At 37.0% G+C, this 19,459-nt stretch overlaps 3 protein-coding genes across 6 annotated transcripts in view; 1 reads left to right on the forward strand and 2 right to left on the reverse strand.

Moving 5' to 3' along the window:
* Window positions 1-491, reverse strand: part of Pi3K68D (phosphatidylinositol-4-phosphate 3-kinase catalytic subunit Pi3K68D) — a 31,366-nt gene extending 30,875 nt beyond the window's left edge. For both annotated transcript variants that reach the window (XM_076116597.1, XM_076116596.1), the window contains exons 1-2: window positions 352-491; window positions 68-203 (exon numbers count right to left, since the gene is read on the reverse strand). In XM_076116597.1, the coding sequence (XP_075972712.1) occupies window positions 68-179 (112 nt within the window). In that variant the 5' untranslated portion in view covers window positions 180-203; window positions 352-491. The remainder of the gene's footprint in view (window positions 1-67; window positions 204-351) is intronic.
* Window positions 492-3,862: 3,371 nt separating this feature from the next.
* LOC142974124 (uncharacterized) lies at window positions 3,863-6,720 on the reverse strand. Of its 2 annotated transcripts, none has more exons than XM_076116280.1 (4): window positions 6,429-6,720; window positions 6,020-6,158; window positions 5,254-5,653; window positions 3,863-5,061 (listed from the first exon to the last, which is right to left on the reverse strand). In XM_076116280.1, the coding sequence occupies exons 1-4, from the start codon at window positions 6,551-6,553 to the stop codon at window positions 4,967-4,969; spliced, it is 759 nt and encodes a 252-aa protein (XP_075972395.1). In that variant the 5' UTR covers window positions 6,554-6,720; the 3' UTR covers window positions 3,863-4,966. The 2 variants fall into 2 exon arrangements, with proteins under 2 accessions (XP_075972395.1, XP_075972394.1); XM_076116279.1 differs by having other exon boundaries at window positions 5,254-5,662; window positions 6,429-6,719.
* A 2,517-nt stretch (window positions 6,721-9,237) lies between these two features.
* Window positions 9,238-19,382, forward strand: LOC142974335 (uncharacterized). 2 transcript variants are annotated; one of them, XM_076116601.1, is made up of 17 exons: window positions 9,238-9,521; window positions 9,735-9,885; window positions 10,852-10,957; window positions 12,613-12,671; window positions 13,784-13,995; window positions 14,522-14,620; window positions 14,874-14,978; window positions 15,054-15,132; window positions 15,214-15,431; window positions 15,645-15,879; window positions 16,042-16,143; window positions 16,225-16,359; window positions 16,607-16,954; window positions 17,106-17,219; window positions 17,904-18,056; window positions 18,412-18,581; window positions 18,895-19,382. In XM_076116601.1, exons 1-17 carry the CDS (start codon window positions 9,490-9,492, stop codon window positions 19,031-19,033), a joined length of 2,457 nt encoding a protein of 818 aa, XP_075972716.1. In that variant the 5' UTR covers window positions 9,238-9,489; the 3' UTR covers window positions 19,034-19,382. The 2 variants fall into 2 exon arrangements, 1 of the variants encoding a protein (XP_075972716.1); XR_012959560.1 differs by lacking the exon at window positions 18,895-19,382 and having other exon boundaries at window positions 17,893-18,056; window positions 18,412-18,551.
* The last annotated feature ends 77 nt before the right edge of the window (window positions 19,383-19,459 follow it).

Genomic DNA, 19,459 nt, shown 5'->3' on the forward strand with positions numbered 1-19,459 from the left:
AAATTTAGTGTTAGGAGACCTTGGATCTTCACTAATCTCTGGGAGTAAACAAAGTTACGTCAGTTACCTGCACTCGACAATAGCTTCTGCCTACGAAACTGTTCTAGAGCAAGACTTTCTAAACTCAGAGCCTGCGCCTTCTCTAAATCCGCTTCGAACTGAAGATCGTAGTCAGACATTATCGGTCTTCCCTCAACATGTATCTACAACATTCACAAGACGAGCGTGGGAATTAAAACAATAATACCACTGTTTAGCGATGAGCACATATTATTATCACTACACAAAAACTTTTTCCACACAAATTATTTTTGAGTACGAAGCACTTTAGCATAGTCGTCGACGTCTTACCAAAGGAAACTTCCCGATAACGCTTTGTGTTCCTAATTTTCACTACATAATACAATTTTGGATGAATCTCGGCTCGATTTTATTTTATTATTTTACTGGGTCAATTCAATTTGTATGCATCATTCAAAAGTTAATGTGACTAAATTGTACAGCCACAGACAACTAAGTTTGACAGCTACTACTCTATTCGATTGGCTAATGAAGAAAAGAGACACAAGATTCCAATGTCAAAAACATGCAACTTTTTGAAATAGTCGTAAAGTAATGGTGACGTTACTTAAATTATTTCGATATCGATTATAGTATCTATATCGATGGAGATACTCGAGTTACTCGACTAATTATCTAAGGGAGACGATTTTAAGCTAATCGTTTTAAAACCAAGACAATCTTGTAGGCAATTCAATCACAAACACAAGAATTGCTTTTTAAATTAACGTTGCTTTGTAAATGAATATTTCTAAGTGGAATGAGGTATTACTTATCTAATATTATAGTTGCGAAATTTGTGAGGGTGTGTGTACCTATGTATGGATGTTTGTTACTCTTTCACGCAAATACTACCGAACGGATTATGATGGGTATATAAGTAGCTGGAGACCAAGAATAACATAGGCTTACTTTTTATCCCGGAGTTCCCAAAGGAATGGGATTTGTCACGGGAAGAGTTTCCACGCGGACGACGTCTCGGGCGGCCTCTAGTAAATTATAAAGGTAGATAGAACCTACCTTTATAATTTATTAGTAGGTGGCTTTGGTAATGTAGGTAGTTGTAGTGGTCACAACACTACGGCTGTACTTGTCACTTGTCATAATCAAGTCTGTCAGACTGGTGTCATTTGCGTACCCGGTGCCAATAATGAATACATCCATAGTCCTAACTACATTATTTCATATAATATGGACTGTGTGATTATTCTTTATGCACCTGTAATCACGATATGAGAATGCTTCTACTACGCGTTCGGTAGTATTGGTACCTGGGCGGATTTTTTAAAACGTGTACCATCGATTTTTGCTATGTCCTACGACTTTACATTTTTTTTAAACGATAACCATGATAGTATTTTATTTATTTTATATGTCCTCAGTAAAAACATATACTTAACTATATTTTTCTACTAAAATTGTCCTAATTACTTAACTATTTCAATATTTTTTTCATGAATATTGTTTTGCAGATGTCGATATTTACCCTGTCCTACCGATGTTTTGTCACCAACAAATTAAAATTACGAGATAATTACAAATATTTTGATAGCGAAACTCCTATCATTTGATAGCTTATTAATTATATTATCTATATTCAAAATACTATACGTACAAAACAACTCAGTGAATTTTAATATTTTTTTAAATGAAAGTCTTAATTTTTGACTTGGGTGGAATTCCACTGAGAAACTGCTTCATAAAAGCGATTTATTAAAAATCTACTACACCAGTAGTCTTTCTAATATATGCCAACATTATTGTGCACTCCCTGGAATACTTTTCGTCATTGTTTCGTGGATCATTCTCAAAAGAAATATCAATGAAAATGGGCGGTTTGTCAAGTGTTAAAAATATTTCCATTGATCAACGGCGGATTTTGGGTAAATGAACAATATTTCAAGTAATTTGCACTTAATATACGATAAACTAATTAATATTTTACTAATTTGTATCAAAGTTTCGTTGCTTTTAATGTGAAATTATGTAAAAAAATAAAAAACTAATGTCGTTGGTGCGAAATCGTAACGTTCCACTGATAAACTTTTTGAAAAACGTTAGTCATCGGAATGAATAGTAACTCAGTGGAACGCTAAAACTGCATGCACAGTGAATATTTTGTCAATCACACGAAACCGTTATTTTTAATAATTTATTTTATTTATTTTATCTTCCAAATTAATTTGATTGTATTTCGATAGTACGAGGGAGTATTGCGAACATCCCGCGCGAGGTAATAATACAAGCAATAACTATGAGGCTTACGATATAGCCTGTGATTTAATCTCTAGATTATTTATTAAAACATAAACATTTGAACAATTTCAAATGTTCTTTTCGAAAAGCCTCCTTTTCCCTTTTTCCAAATTATATTTTTTTTTAAACCGGGTTGAGTTATTTTCCCTAACCTACTGAGTCTATTGATTTTTCGAATTCTATAGAATTTGCCAAAAAAAGTGCCCATATTAATCAGAGCCTTACTTTTCCACTGAGTAATTTTTGCATTCCACTGATGTGAGTGTCCATTACTTTAAGAATACAAAAAAAGGTTTAATTACTCATTTATATTAGTTAGGTACTAATATCATTTATTATAATAAAACTAAATTTGTTGGTCGTTTTAATATGGACTTATTAAAGATAAACAGTTGAAATTAAAATAGTTACAAATAAAAATAGGTTATCACTTTGTCACAATGTTAGTCAGGGGAGACAATAGGTCGATTACAATAGTTAATCATTCTTGTAGTTGATATTAGTGGACTTTTTTTAATTCATTGGCCTTCATGTAAGTGAATAAAAGTGTGATTATTCAGTAAATTATGTTATGTATTTCATAGGAAGGTTTTGAATATGTTACTCAGTGGAACTGAAAATCGTCTACAAGAATATTTAATCGCTTATATTTCTTTAACTAAATAATATTTGTAAAACCATTAGTTATTCAATAAAGTTTATTTATTAAACAATAACATTTTCGAAAGAAATATTTAAAAATGTAACAAAAAAATTAAACTGCTAGTTTTAAAAAAGGTACACGTTTTAAAAAATCCGCCCACCTATATGATTACATCCAACTGTTGATCATAAAGTCTCGGGTTCGATTCCCGGGTCGGGCAAAGTACTAAAGGCCTTTTCTAATTTCCCAGATTTCTTTTAGAAATTGTCTCTATAGTAGCCCGGATTTGTTAACGTATCCGATAAATAAATATAAATGAATATTTTTAATTTTATTTAAATAACTGAAGGGTTTAGTTATAATAGATTATTTAGTACTTAAATTAGACACGCCAGCGATGACGCAAGCAAAGGCTATACATAACGGAAAAAGCAGTTATTGAGCTTCTTTAATAGTAACTAACATGAAACTCTACTATTTACAGGAATTTTGTTAAAATCAATAAACAATGAGTTTTCTGATATTGTAGACACGAAATATTATACTAAAATGTACGATTACGGAATAGTCAAGAGAGTAGGTACCCATTTTATGGATTGTGATATTTCTAATTAAAGATTTCGGCATTTAATTTTATTGGCTCAAAATGCATTAGATAACTGAATCGAATTCCCATTCACATGCCATTTCTGCATTTCATAGCGATTACTGGTTATTCTAAGTAATTTATTTTAATGCAATCTATTTATAATTAAAATAAATAAATGGGAAATAAATAATAAGTACGAATCTACCTTATACTTATTTTAGGTAAATCAGAATGAATACTAAAATAATAATTCTACAATAAAACGACAACGTAGTCATAGTTTGTTTATTATACATAATGCGGTGCCCGGTGACAGGTATACGAATCGAATCCGCAACCGTTCTCCTATGACCGGTTCGCCATTGGACTGTTCGTCGACATGATGATTCATTTATTTCCTTTTCCCCAACAGAGTCTTTCACCTATGGACATTGCGTCGACAGAGACTTTCATCTATGTCAATTTCGACGACAGGTCTTTCCAGCTACAGAATATTCCACCGACACGACGATAAACCTATTACTCTGGTAACTACAGACCATCTAAATCAAGTCCTCAGAGCCAATGCCTAAACGTAAGCGCAGTGAAACAGGGTATAAAGAAAGAATCGAGCGGCATTTATCAGATAAAAATGGGATGGATTTAAAATCGTATCTAACTGGCTGGGCACATATTTGTCATTTAATCAAATAGGAGAAAGAGAAAAAGATCAAGAGTAGAATAATGAGTAAATACAATAATATTATTGGATTAGTGAAAGGAAAAATATACGTTTTTTGAGTTAATTTCATTGTTTATTTTATGTTTTGTTTTTTTTTTGTAATAATATGAATTTTAACTATATTATATTTTTGTATTTGGTAATTTTTCATTTTCTTTGCCTACGAAAGCTAATTTTAGATTTCTAACATCGTCGTCACCTTAAAGTCACGCCTTCATTTTTCATTTTTGGACCTTAAAGCCTCTATGATAGTTCCGAGTTGTATTTGTGAACATTAGTGTTCTACTTAAGCTAAAAGGCTCTTAATAATGACTTCTCTAGGGCAAGTAACCAACCCTGTTCTCTTAGTAAAGATACAGTAAGCTGTAGCTGTTAGATATGTATATTTTTGTTTTATCGCTTGTGTTAAAATTGACACCCTATTCTCCTTAGATGAAAAGGTCTGTAGTTACCAGAGTAATAGGTTTATCGTCGTGTCGGTGGAATATTCTGTAGCTGGAAAGACCTGTCGTCGAAATTGACATAGATGAAAGTCTCTGTCGACGCAATGTCCATAGGTGAAAGACTCTGTTGGGGAAAAGGAAATAAATGAATCATCCTGTCGACGAACAGTCCAATGGCGAACCGGTCATAGGAGAACGGTTGCGGATTCATACGAATCGGCTATTTCTTTTGTACAGTGTGATTTCATACTCATTCAGGCGATCAGAACTTTGTGCACAGCAAGGAGCTCTCGGACACGTTTTATAACTGCACGACCTCTTGCTGACGCGTTTACTACTTTCGATGTACCTGGAGTCAAAAAGATATTGAGTAGGTAGATAATATGTTATTTGTGGATCGCACAAATAACTGTTTCGTGTGAGAATCTAATCCACGACCTCCCGACGGCGTGTCGACCTAAACCGCTGCACCAAGGCTGGGAGGCTGTCAAGTATAATCGTTAACTATTATTACGTAGATAATTATTATAAGAGCCTTTACCTAAACTTGTACCAGGAGAGTTAGGACCCAAATCTACATCTGAACGTTTTTTTCTTCTGGAGCGCCTCTTTCTGACTCTACGGGTAGCGCTGGTTTTATCGGGAATGGGGTCTGTTCTTGCTTTGTCTATAGATGAAGGTTTATAAGAAGTTAAGGCTGTCTCTACGGTCAATGCCCTACTGTATCTTGCAGGAAGACGAGTGGATGTTTGCCGAAGTGCGTTTATAAAGTCTGAGGTTTCATTCTCTTCTGATGCAGTGTCGACTTCCGGTATAGTTATCCCAGCCTTTTTAAGTTTCGATGACATTAAGCTTTTAGCTCGTCTGATTTTCTTTTTTCTTCGATGCAATTTAATTTTTTTCGGTTTACCTTCAATTGCTTCGGGAATTTTCCGTTGTTCCTCCACCATCAATATAATGAAACAAAAAGTAATTTACTGTAGAAAATAATCGATTGTGATGTTCTCTCCACGAATATTCTGCCACGGCTATTAGTTTTTATTGTAACTACATTGCCGCACGAGAGTTTGCTACTAGCAGCCAAGAGTATGCGCAATGCAATTCAAAATACGATGACACAGGTCTTTGCCTCGGTATGCCGTTTGAGGTCATGTTACTAACTTCGCAAAATCTAACAGAAATAAGCCCTCAACTACAGTACCCCTGCCCAGCAGTCCCATCGCTAACAAAGACGTTAAATGGAAGTAAAAACTCGAAGAAGAAATATAAATCAACCAAACTAGTATTTAATCTCAAAAGCTTCCAACCTGCTCGTAAAACTTGTCGTCAGCATCTTGCCGGTCGCAAAAATCTAATATTTTATTGCAAACGGTTCTCAAATTCTTGATTCGTTCCTTCTTCTTTCTACCAACTACACATTTGTCCACTTGGTCCAGTCTTAAAGTTCTGTTGACAAGAAAAAGTGTGATACAGTGACAAGAAGACCAAACTTACAACAAACGGTTTTAGTCAAATACCAAGTAAAGGGTGATATGAAGAGGAATTATGATTTAAAAACGATTTCAAAAGTAGTAGAAGCACTGTAGGTAAGTATATAGTAGGTACTCGGCCTAATAAACACTAATGTCAACAATAGCTTAACTTAGACTTGCTGCTGCTTTTATATGGGTTTAAAAAGGAATTATGCTAGTTAAATGATAGTTTAAAGATCCTTACTTAATGACTTTAGTTTTATTCATAATATCCACATCCTTTTCGTTGATTTGCATCGCTGTGTCCCAAATATTCTTAAATAATTGTCTCCTATCAGCATAACTGTCTTCTTGGGTCATTAACTCCATGGACGTAACCAGCGCTACTTGTACTGAGTTTCAATTAATTTAAATTTGAAATTTTTCTGATGTTAAGGTATGTTTTTGTATTTTTTATTTATTTTGTAAATTTGAATTACCCATGACGGGTGTGTCAAGTCATTGACATTTTTGTATAATGCTCATAGATTATAACCATGGATTATGATGACGAAAAGTGATGTTATGTGTTACCCTATTACCCCAAAATAACTGTAAAACTATAAAGAGGTGTAGGTAGGTATTGTAAGTTAGTATAGTTCCTACCTATTTGTAACCTATCCGAATTAAAATCCCATACTTACGCTAAAAACGTATCCATCTATGCATACTCTCTCTCTCTTTTCCATGCTATGAATCCCATAATATGGTAGTGGGGTCAGCCTTCCTGATCTTTCTCCTCCACTTCGCTCTATCCTGGGGGCCTATCACGTATCTCAGTTGTTAACTATTTGAAAGCCACTATGCTGTACATTATTTTCTCCCATAGATTATAGAAAGTAACATGTTACGACAAAGCAGCAATGTATCGAATAGTGACTATCAATTTGACGTACACTAGTTGTCAACTGAGTTACGTGATATGTCCGCTGGACATCGTCTTCGGAAACCTCACACTCACTCATATATTTTTGCACCACAGTCTCACATCTAGTTTACCATCTATGCCTACCTATATAAAATCTTCATTCAAGCAAGTTACAGGTAATAACACATGTTATATTAAAATGAGACAAGTAATTCTCATGTAGATCTTATCCCGTATAACATAACCCTACAGCCCTTGTCATGATGTCGTGAGCATTACAAGCGACGCCGAGCAACAAGTTGTTACTTACTGTTATGTAGCTAAGTATATAAGTTCAGTTTGTCGAGCAGTCGTTCAGTGGGCGGGAGGCTCTTGGCGATGGCTTGCTTCTCATATATTATTACGATCCACGAACATAGCGATACTATATTTTTCGTTTTATAAAGAAATGTAAGCTGTAGCGTCTATCTTCAAATGGTTTTTGTGGGCAATAGTTTAACTTAAAGTATGCAAAATTAAATAAAGCAATATTTTCAAGATCTTTATAAAAATACTTATTATAATAAATCAAGATTACTCTACTAATTATAACTCGAATGAAGTCCTTAAAAATAATTTTCTAAATAGTTTATCATAAAATCGTAATGTCGAAATGCCGGTCAAATACGATCCGAACGCTTTGTGGGTGGCTCTTAGCGAGATCAGTGATGGGAACATCTTCCAAGCGTACCCGAAGTTGCTGGCCGAGCTGTTCCTTCAGGAGGAAGCAGCCAGGCAGGATGGTGACACCAGTGAGGCAGAGAAACTGGTGCTGCCGAGCGACAAGGACTATCGGCTGACGCAGTACTTTAGCCTTGTCGCTTTACAAAAGGATTTGGAACGGCAAGTACTTATCAATAAAAAGTTGAACAATGCTCCGTGCGTTGCGAGCTATCTACATGGATGTTTACGAATGCATATAAACTTTTAAAACCCAGTACTATACGTTCCTTTGATTAAGTTACATATGTAGGTCGAAGATTGCAGTTTGTATTTTTATAATCGCCCAGTAGATCGACCCAATATTCTGTACATAGAACAGCTTATCGAACTAGACTAGACAAATGGATGACAACATCAATACCATCGATATCTATTTAAAAATAAAGTTACAATAATAAAAGAAATGAATCTATCCCTATTCGTACATTAAAATACTCCGCGAAGACACGCAAATATGGTTCCAATTTGCTTTACTAGACAAACTCATTAAGGTTTAAATTGGATTCAGCAGAAATAACTCTGCGTCCCCTATGAGCTGCGAGCACATTACGACCCTGACCTACACACATAATCACCCGGGGGGCGTTTTTACCAGGCTTCTAGTACCAGCAAATGTCATACTGTTAATTGGACCTTACCTACCTACTACCTCGACTTCAGTCTACTCGACATTCCATCCTTTGTGTTTTTTAATCAATGTAAAACATTCTACGAATAACATACTATTTATAGACATAAATAAGCTTTTCTAATTCATTCATAGAGTTGCTCTTTTTACTTGTTGTCTTCATTAAAAGGTACCCTAGCAATCTAATTCTAAAAGTCGTTACTACAAAATTACGATATTTTCGATCTAATTCAAGTATAATTTATCTTTACGTGGATTTACGTGAAGCGAATAACAGATGCACCACCCGTAGCGCATGGCATAGTTTTCAAGTGCGTGGAGATCGTAGCAATTGACGTTTTGCTGCCTACTTTATGGCATAAAGGGCAACAATAAGCATGGTATATTTTTACTCAACATGATCCAATACCAATCGTCGTATGTAGAGCAAGATTACGCAACCTAAACCATAACTTGTGACTACCGACAAACACACATTGCATGTAACATCTCAATATCATTACTTCCTGCACCTACGAACTACGGAATTCAACTGTAAATTGCACTGTTTCCCGATAACGTGGAGCTCGCATACCTATAGTTATAACTCACGGTTGATGTGTGGAGAACAATAGTTTTGATACAATAGCTAGAGAAATAATCATCTTTTTGTCTCTAGCTATCATTTTTAGCTAGCTATCTTTACTACTGGCTGTCAATAAACATTAAACAGAGATTTGTAAAAACAAAATCAAGCGTCACAATTTGACAAAAGAGTTGGAGTGACGTCAAATAGATCAAATAATTGAACTAAAACACTGAACAGCCAAAAAACTAGAAAACAGTCAGTGAAATTATCGTGTTTCATACCTTCCCGTACTTTTACAATAACTCTCAGATAAATACTAAACATAAAAAAGCAATAAAATAACTAAAAGTGCATACTAGAATGGGGACTCTTTGCATCGGTTAATCATTGTGTTGTGTACATTCTATCGTAGAAATGGCGCACGGGAACTAAATAAGATAATGCTTGATAAAAGTTTTCATGAGGAGGAGAAGTAAGTATGATGACTACTTACAGCTTAGCAATGCAAATAGCAACATCAGGTATCCCCAAAAAATCCACAATTCCCGTCAATAGGCACCATTAAAAATCTGTATTAAATATTCAAAATATAGAGCTCCCTGACTGATCCTGTCAACGAATGAACTACATGAGAATGTTTCCTATCACCTTAGCAAATTAATCACAGAATTACTTGTTGAATTAGGGAGGATGAGAACCAAAAGCCACAAAATCAAGCAGGAGATCCGCCCGAAGAGTGGGCACCATGGGCGTTAGTGCTGCCAATGAAAAACCCCCACGCCCCACCCCCAGTTGCTGTTAAAACTACCCCTGGACCTGCATGGGATATAGGACAGGTAAGTTTATGCTAGCAGACTTATTATTTGCTACTTTCGGTATCATAGATAGGTATCATCATAATTATTAATTCTTTTACTTCGGGACCAAAGTCCGAGAGTTAAATGCTAATAATATTGAAGTTTCGTTACTCGCTAACGGAGTACTGATATAAAGGTATCAGACGCAATACGCAATAGCCCAAGTTCTCTTTTACTTCGGTCGCTTATTAGTACCGAAGGTCATTACCATATGATAACTTTTGAGGGAAGCATTCATTTTTAAATTAAAGTAAGACGTACCTGCATATCTTTCTACACAATATAGGTATTTACGATTAAGTGTTAAATTAATTACTTAATTAAAGAAGTGTGCCACAAAACTTTTAGAAACAAAGGCAAAGAAGCTCTACATCAAACGGCATTCATATTCAAGGTTTGAATAGTTTAATTTTAGGTTAGCCTCAACGTTATCAAAGTAATGTTCTACACAGATTAAGGTGTTTCAGTTATGGTGGTGGTACTTAGGCCGACGTCTATCGCTCGTGAACACGCGCCACTTAGCATCTTGTCTATTTAGTTCGCTATACATACTAAGGGTTAAATACGCGCTTCTAGGTTTGAAAAAAGTGGTTTTATCACTCGTGAGATTGGAATTAGTGGTCTAGAATTCAATTTGTAAGCTTGATGAAATCTGTCTTAATCAGAGGGGCTATCATGTATCTCAGTTGACAACTATTTGAAAGCCACTCTGCTGCACATTGTTTTTTCTTTAGATTATAAGTGACAAACACCTTACGCCTAAGCAGCAATAAACTGAACCATCAACTTAACGTACCTACATTAGTTGTCAACTGAGATACATGATATGTATACAAATCGCAGACACAGTAATTTCCCTAATACTGGGGTAAAAAGTTTTTATTAAATACGGAAATAATAGCTGCTAGAGAACCTTATCAATAACACGATTACGATTACTCTAAGGTTTTGAAAGCTGCACGCCTACTCTGCAAGCCGCCGATGCATGTGGATTTCGTCGATGAACAAGAAATGCGTTGTGTCTACTCTCTCATTTACGACGTGTTTCGATGTAAGTTACTTATTTTCTGTACTTATTTTACTAAGGTTTTGTACCTTTTCTCTTCATTATCTTTCCGATAGAATTCGTCGATAACAGTGACGTGAGAGGAGAAACAGTACCTTATCTTTAACTGAGCTTAAAAGTTAAGATCTTTCTCGTCAAATTATATAGGTCAGGTTAATTTCTAGCTTCTAGAATATCCAAAAAAGATCGGAAAGAGTTCCTTGAAATCGTTCATGCGATATTGAAAATTATGCACATTTTTATTTGCCTGGTAGTTCTGTCTCGAGCTATCGACAGATTTATCGCTGTGCGGAATCTGAGATTGAAATCAGATAAAGAATCGACAACCTTACAAGGTTAATGTTAAAAATTAAAAGTCGTTTTCTTCAATACATTTTCACGTTACAGTTTATTACCTTGTATTTTTCGCTATTATAAATCGTCTGTCGCTATAAACCTACATACACACAATAGATAAAGTCAATAAAAACTATAAAACCTCGCAAAACGAAAATAAAAGTTCCCTTGCGTGAATCTAGTTGTAAAAGGCTGTCAAATAGCATATAAAAGTCGTAAACTACGCGTTTAACGTCTTGAGAAGCCGTTCGGAAAAGAAAGTCGTTGAAATTTTGGAGTGTCACGAAATCGCGAAGTGTTGAAGAAGGCAGTAGGCTTAAAGCACCCCTGCTGTAAATTAACGCACGCCACACTTTCAGCTAGTTTATTGCAGTTACAGAAGGTTATATAAGTTTATATCAACTGGATGCCTACACGATAAAGCTGCGATAAATACCACAAACTTTGTAACTAGTTTCCATGTAATTAATATGTTGGATGGTATCATTTTCGTTTGCTGGGGCGGTTTTGAATACATTTTGTAAGTAATAAAAACTTATTTTTCTCGTTCAAAAATGTCATTTGGAAAATTATAATTTAGGTATAAGAAGCGATCACTAATGATGTACCTAAGGGAATTTGATCTCAAGAGTAGTAATTTCAGAAGATATTCCAATTTCTAAGAAAACATGATAAACTATTCAGTGCCTGAGTCCAGTCTTGGTTTTATGAGCGGAAAAAATCCTAATGAGCTGAATTTTGCATTAGTATTGTATACACCTTTACTCTGACGTTTTAATGAAGATGTGAAAATTCGACATTGATAGCGACTGACGGAATTAATAAGAGCATACCGATAAAACTACTCGTACGTAAACCTTTTATAGGTGAACTCTATGACCTGTCGCATTATGCATCTGCAGTAGGCAACACAAAGACACACATATGCTTCACAGGCCGCTTGGCTTAATGCAAGAAATAAATCAACTCACATGCACACAGGAAATATCCAAAAATCATTGAAGTAAGCAAGAGAACAAAACTCGTTATACCTCGAATACTAATGAAATAAAAAAATATATGTCTGGACATATTTAAAAGGCTCTCTGTCCGGAGCGAAGGGCCAATGTACCGTGCATGGCGTCGATCTAGTTATGTCAAAAATAAAAATGCCATGAATTCTATGCCATTTGGCCTTTTTATTATTCAGCACTTTGGACGTCTATTCATATAGAAGTTTTCTGTCACGCGACATATTTATTTTGCGGTTTTATTTGGATTTCGTATTCATGAGATTTATTCTTGTTTTCAAATTATATTTCTAGACAAATCCATATTGGACCAAGCTATTGAAGACATCGAGTTTTTGCAGGATCACCCGGAGGTAAGACATCTCCCGAATATTAATAAACCTATTATAGGATTATGAAAGAGATAGATTAATATATCTAAGTGAAGTTGCCTCCCTCCCGTAGAAGAGGCATAGGTGATAAATGGTACAAAATTTTCCATAAATCATGTATTCTCTTTTTTTTAGAAAATTGTATTTAGAACATTTCGGTACAGCCAATTTTATCTTTATCCTCTGATGACCAAGGTTACTGATATTTTTTCTGCTGAACTCTACTTATGTAAGCCGGTTCGTATATCTACTAGCTGTTATACTGCGCTAGTTTTCCAAGCTCATACCTAAACAAGTACTAAGCGTAGGTACCTACTATTGACAGTGTTCGAACAAAAGTTTACCATTTGCCTACCAATATCTACACGCCATGAGAAATGTAGAAACGAACTGTCAAAATTCTTTCCCCGATTTGATTGTTATTCCGGTCATGAACTTGTAAAAAGATTGATGAAGGTCTTTCTGTTCTGGCAGTTATCAAGGCTGTATATTTAGGCCTCATTACCGAACGGTAATAACTTCCAGTTAAGGTAGGTTCGACAAGATGTTACAATAAAAAAGTATACCCCCATCTAACTCGCATTATGACTTTCTCGTGACCGAAGCTATTTCTTTCGGAACGTTGAGAACGCTCACGAAAATGGGCTTTATATTTATGACCATTTGTTCGTGTATACTGAGGGAAAGAATTGGCATTTCGAGATTTTTGAAACTGATAAATGGTTTCTATTAATAAAAACACGGAACTGTCGGGTTTTAGTCGTTTGCTTAGGCGCCTTCTAATTGGTTTGTCGCCAATTACATAGAGTCTAAGATGAGTTTGTAATATTATTTTGAGAATTTAGACACGCAACAAAACGGTTCGGTACAAACGACATACAGCCCTAGATCGCATCGAAAAAGTTTGTAATAGCAATATTTACTTTTAGCCTAGCCAATCTACAAACTGAACTCTAAACTGTTATAGACATGAAATGCCGCACAGTAAATTTGATTGCCATTACGATCACCATCATCGGAAAGTATTTATCAGGATTAAGGATTTAAAAGACTAAACTGAATTTGGGCATGTTTCATTTGTACTTAATTTCTAGTATGCTGAGCACCGGCATGCTCTATGGCTGTTCTTAATGGAGCTAGCGAGGCGGCGATGGGGTGCAAGAGCAAGAGGAGAGATAGAAAGAGCCGCGACACTACTGGAGGAAGCCGGGTCTCCTTTCAAAGACATTGAGAACATCATCTGGGAGGAAAGAGTGCACTTTGCAGCTGCCATCGCTAGGATACGGATTAAGAACAAGGCTTTTACGTAAGTATACCAGTATTTTTTCTTTACAATAACTGATACGTGCTTTACCCTATTGTGTAGTGTTTCAATTATTAGCGTGATTATTATTGGAACTCGCAACCGACGGTAGGTAGGTACTGTATGCCAAGATGTATGGGTGTGAACGAAGCTAAAATGTTTGTAGCAAATCGAGTTCTTTGGCCTCTGTCTACCCTCGTGGGTAACAGGCCTGATTTTATATGTGTTTTATTGAGTTCAATAATGTGGATATTTAGTAGTGTAGGTTAGTAGGATACTTTAGTTTTAAATTTGAATACTATAAAGTTTCCAACGACAGCTTTCACAACACGAGTAACCCAATAAATTTTCATGAAATAAATAACCTGATTTATAGTTCTGTTTGTGCCACACGATCTGTCGATACACAATTTTTATTCTGACAGAAACTTTATCGACTGTACATTGTTCATGCAAATATTTGTAAAGGTCGAATAAAGAAGTTGGATTGATGTATGAAGGTCGTTATATTCAATGTTTTATGACGCAGGCTGTCGGAACTACTGCCGCCACATCTTCGTGAGGAAAGGGTTTCTGCGTGCGTCAATAAGGATACAGTTACTGGATGGGTGAACACTTTTAAAGCTAAGTTAGTATTCTACAGTATTAAAACTGCTGATTCAAAGAAACATGTTTCTGTTTAATTTCGCAATTAATTAATTTAGAGAAGACTTAATTTGCTAGTTAAGTAGACTTATAGGAGTCAGACTTTGATTGATGAACCTTTTGGTAGCAAAAAGACCATAGCGAAACTATGAACTGTTAGGTTAGCTAGTTTCTTTTTTTATTTCTACAGAGACCTAGCGAAAGCGTGTAATGATATTATATATTTTTGTTTTTAGGAAAGTGGCACTGTTAGTGAAAAGGCTACACGAGTTAGGATATTCGTACAGCAACTCGCGTCAGCTTTGTGCCGGAGAATACCGCTTCGACCGAGTCTGTCCGAGGTATGAATCAACTTAAGAAGTGTCAAGCGAATGTAGCGCTGTTTCTTTTTTAATAAAGTAATGCTGCCATTTCAGATTCATAACATTACGCCCTCCGGAAAACGTAAGCATTGGACAGTTGGAATTAGTAAAAGATGGTATCATAGTCCTTCAGGTAAAAGACATTATCATAAAATTCTTAAGAATGTTTTCTATAATTGAGAAAATATATCACATACCTCATCTGGTTTCCAAGGAGCGTGAATTCTGTGAGGGAGCATCAACGCTCTGCCGTGCCCTCCGCGCTAACTCTCTCCGAGGAGTGGTGGCGCAGACCCATGCGTCATCACCCCGTTGTTCCGCTTACCTCGCCGCTCAACTCAAGGAACTGGCCGCTGTACTGAAGGCCAAAGCACCGGCAGCGCCCGCCACTCCTGAGCTTGGGAAGCTTGTTGTTTTTGGCGCTGGAGACAAGTGAGTGTTCTGTAACAAGCTTATTTTTGTAGAAAGCAGTTATAGGACGTAACGCCGTTTCGTCCAGTGTTACAAGGCAATTATAGTTAAGTCTTACCATGTACAACGTAATTTTCAAAGGAATAATATCGTGTTATTGGCTCAAATTTTTTCTGGACTTAGCTTTTGTTGGTTTAGATTTTAAGTCTGCTATAAGTTGTTTCTTTTCTATAGAGTGGAAAGTTACGTGGGAGCTCTTCGGGAGCTCGGAATCGAAGCGTCACAAGCGCCACAGTCAGGAGCCCCAGTGTTGATACTAAGTGACCCGGTCCACTACGACACTCCCTCCGTGATCAGCGCGCTGGATGGAGTGGTCGCTGCGCTAGCTACTCCACCCAACTCGTATTCTGCTGTTACCGATCCCATTGACCTGGTCTGTGGAAGAGGAGGCGATTTAGCTATGCTTGAGGTAATGTTCATATCATCATTTTTAGAAAAGATGTATCGATACTTGATAATCGAAGTGTTAACTTGTTTCGTCTTTGTCACTGACAGATAGTTTCAAACCTAATTAATAGAAACAAAAGATGGTATTTGCAAGCTATCATCTGTAGTATCGAACTATTCGCAGGTCCTTACTGAATCAGAGATGGATACCAACGGCAGAGCTCGAGTACAATTGATTTTGGAAGAACAAAAGAAGACATTGAAGACATTGATGTCAAAACCTCAGGTAAGGAAACTAACAGGTACTTTCCCTTGATGCTGCGATCTTTGTTAAGAAGTCCTTCTGAAGTATGTGTTTATATTTCAGATCCAACTGATATTGTACGAGACGCATTCGGCTCTGGAAGCGGAGAACCAGGCGCAAGTGACTCGGGCTGTTGCTGAAGCTAATAGACTGGCTCGCGAACGACACATGCTGCTGAAGAAAAAGCACCGTCACCCGGTCAGTAAATCAATAAATTGAATAGTTTTTAAAGCTTGATGCGAAAGAGAAGTACAGCCATCCAATGAATCACGTAGCAAGATTTTCTCTTGAAACACTAGTTTCGTGGTTTAGATGAAAGTGAAATCATAACGAACTGCTCGGCAATACAAAAGTATAAATAGTACAAAATAAATCATTGGCATTGTCAATGTACCTACTAGAAAAATATGACTAACCAAAACGACTTTTTCATTTTACATTACAGAGTCCACAAAAGCAAGCAACAATTGTAAACGACGCAGCAGTAACTGAATCTACAACGTCACTAGACAACACAACGGCTCGATCAGATGAGAAAGAGGAACAAGAGGACGTCTCCATGAGCGACACTCCAACCACAGCGAGACCCATGTCCAGCTCACGACCGAGCACAGCGGCCACTCGGCCCGGCACCGCAAGAACTAACAAGACGCACAGTGCAGATGTACTCAGGAAACACGCAGATAGTCTGGATACACAGTCCCGACCGGGAACAACGAAGGCTAGGCCTATACCCGAAATGCCCGGCGCTGATTTTCCACACGACCCTGATAAAGATAATCCTGGTATTTTTGTGAGTAGATATACGTATTTTTATTTATTCTTCATTATTACAATTTTATTCTGTAACAGTCAGTTTCAGTATAAGATATTACACTCTCCAATTGCCTTAAGAATACTGGGTGAAAGTATTAGTTGGTTTGAGTGAATGTTGGGTGTTGCAGGTACCAAATTGTGATCTGTTCGAAGTAAGGACGTTGCCAAACCTGGGAAACGGTTTAGATATAAACTACATTCTTGATAGAGACGGGTGTTACCTGGGTCTAATTCAGAGGAAGGTGAGTATATTTGCAGTGAACTTAATTTTTATCTTATTTTTTCGAAATCATATTTATCGAGCAGTGATAGCCGAGTGGTATAGAGCAGTGATAGCCGAGTGGTATAAATTGACACCTCCCACGCAAGTGGTCGCAGGTTCGAACCCGAGGCAACACACCAATGACTTTTCGAAGTTATGTGTGTATTAGAAATAATTATCACATGCTCCAACGGTGAAGGAAAACATCGTGAGGAAACCTTGCATGCCTAAAATTTGTTTAATACATTTATTGAGGGTATGCAAAGTCCCCAACCCGCACTTGGCCAGCGTGGTGGACTCAGGCCTAACCCCTCCCTCATTACGGGAGGAGACCCTTGCCCAGCAGTGGGACAGTAATGGGTTAAATTTATTATTATTATTTATTTTTCGAAATCATTGATAAAAGTTACTGGACTCAAAAGGAAAACCGTATTTTTAAATAAATGGCCAGATTATTTGTGAGTGCTTTTCAAGATACTTTGTTCTTTTAAAAAAAATCTTCTACTAAACTAAAACTACTTATCAGTATCAATCAGCTCAATGAAAAATACCAGAGTAATAAACATAAAGTAAGACCGACGAGCTAATTAACAGCGATAATGTTTGCTGTTAACTGACAATATCGCAACCGTAGAGGTGATTGCAAACGGTAGGTTGACTTCAGGAGATCACTCGACTGGACGCCAAGTACATGATCCGAGTGGCGGAGGAGCGCGGGCTGTTCGGCCAGGGGACGCCCGCGCCACAGCCGCAGCGACGCAAGCGGGAGACGGCCGCCTTGTCGCCCAGGCGACGGAGGAGGAAGGCCAGCTTTGAGGTAAGTAATGGCTGAGGTTTTAGATTCTTCTTAAAAGGAAGAGTGCTACAGGACTTGGGAATGAAACAGAGCAGAAGTTTGATTACTGTTTAACCAGATCGATTCTTCAAATTCTATATGATAATGTGTGCATGGTTAGCAGGAACAATATGTCTGATCTTCCTAAATCCAAGCCGGTGCGTGACCATAGCTAGCTTTAGTATATTACATTGATTGATATTTAGCTGCGAAGTCAGCACATGACAACTTTTCTCGCACTCTTTGATGCGAATATTTTGCTAAACGTCGAAGGTTTTCAAGAAGAAGCAAAAGGGTTATCAGAATGTTAAATAACTCACCGATGGTTTTTTCTCAGGTGGAGCGTGTAGCAGCTCCGACATACGCGTCGTTGTCTCGGTCTCGTCGCGACAGCGCGCCGGCGTGGCTGGAGGACACGCACCGCTCGGCGTGCGAGCGCCACGTGCGGCGCCAGGCCGCCGCCGCCGTCATATCCGCCGCCGCTTGCACTTGTGACGCGAGGCACAGGTACCTTCACTACTGCAAACCTCACTAAATACTGACCGAAGTGGTGATAGATTCAAAATGCTATGCTTTATACTTACTATGACTTTATACCCACATACATAATATAACGCCCAGTATAGTCGCAGATGTAGGTCGATGTGTATATGTGGCCATGGATGTACATGCTATGATTTTGTACTAATTGTTTAAAGTTAACAGTTTTTTGTTTTGACATAATTCGAGAGCTAGTAGCTTTGCTGAGCTCGTATACTGAAATAACGTGAATTTCTATTGAACGATTGATACATTAGAAACTACCTTCATAATTTTCCAGATATCGTCGCGCATCAATGAACGTGCCGTCTCCGCGCACGGCGGACCCTCCGTGTCGGCGTCCCTTCCCGCTTGTTGTTCAAGATTTACGTCTCAAGCCATTACTCAATCAGCACAAAGTGAGCGCCTTAACTACGTGAAGAGTTTGTGAATTAAAAGACTGTTGAAACGTTCCGGGCGCGTTCTTTAGCCGTAGTTATTATTCTAAATTACGTTTTACCATTTTTGTAGCTTAAAAAACAAGGTGATAACATCAAATCATGTTCGACGGTAAAACAATAGTAATAGAAATTAAATATCAGCTTTTTCTAAAGAATAAAAGTCATATTTGGCGAACATTTGTAAACATGTTTTGTTGTTATTACTTTTTGATCTATCTAGTTATGAATGATAGACAGTTTTATTTTAGAATTATCTTTTTCAGAATATACAAACAAAATAAACCAAATCTTAAGTTTTATTTATTTCTTTTTTAGCTAGCACCTTGCTTAGGCATTGTTCAATGGCAAGACACCCTCTGATGTAGATTTCTAGTGGCACTAACGATAAAAATAATGATTAAACCT

This window comes from Anticarsia gemmatalis, chromosome 7, assembly GCF_050436995.1.
Source record: "Anticarsia gemmatalis isolate Benzon Research Colony breed Stoneville strain chromosome 7, ilAntGemm2 primary, whole genome shotgun sequence".
Classification (NCBI taxonomy): domain Eukaryota; kingdom Metazoa; phylum Arthropoda; class Insecta; order Lepidoptera; family Erebidae; genus Anticarsia; species Anticarsia gemmatalis.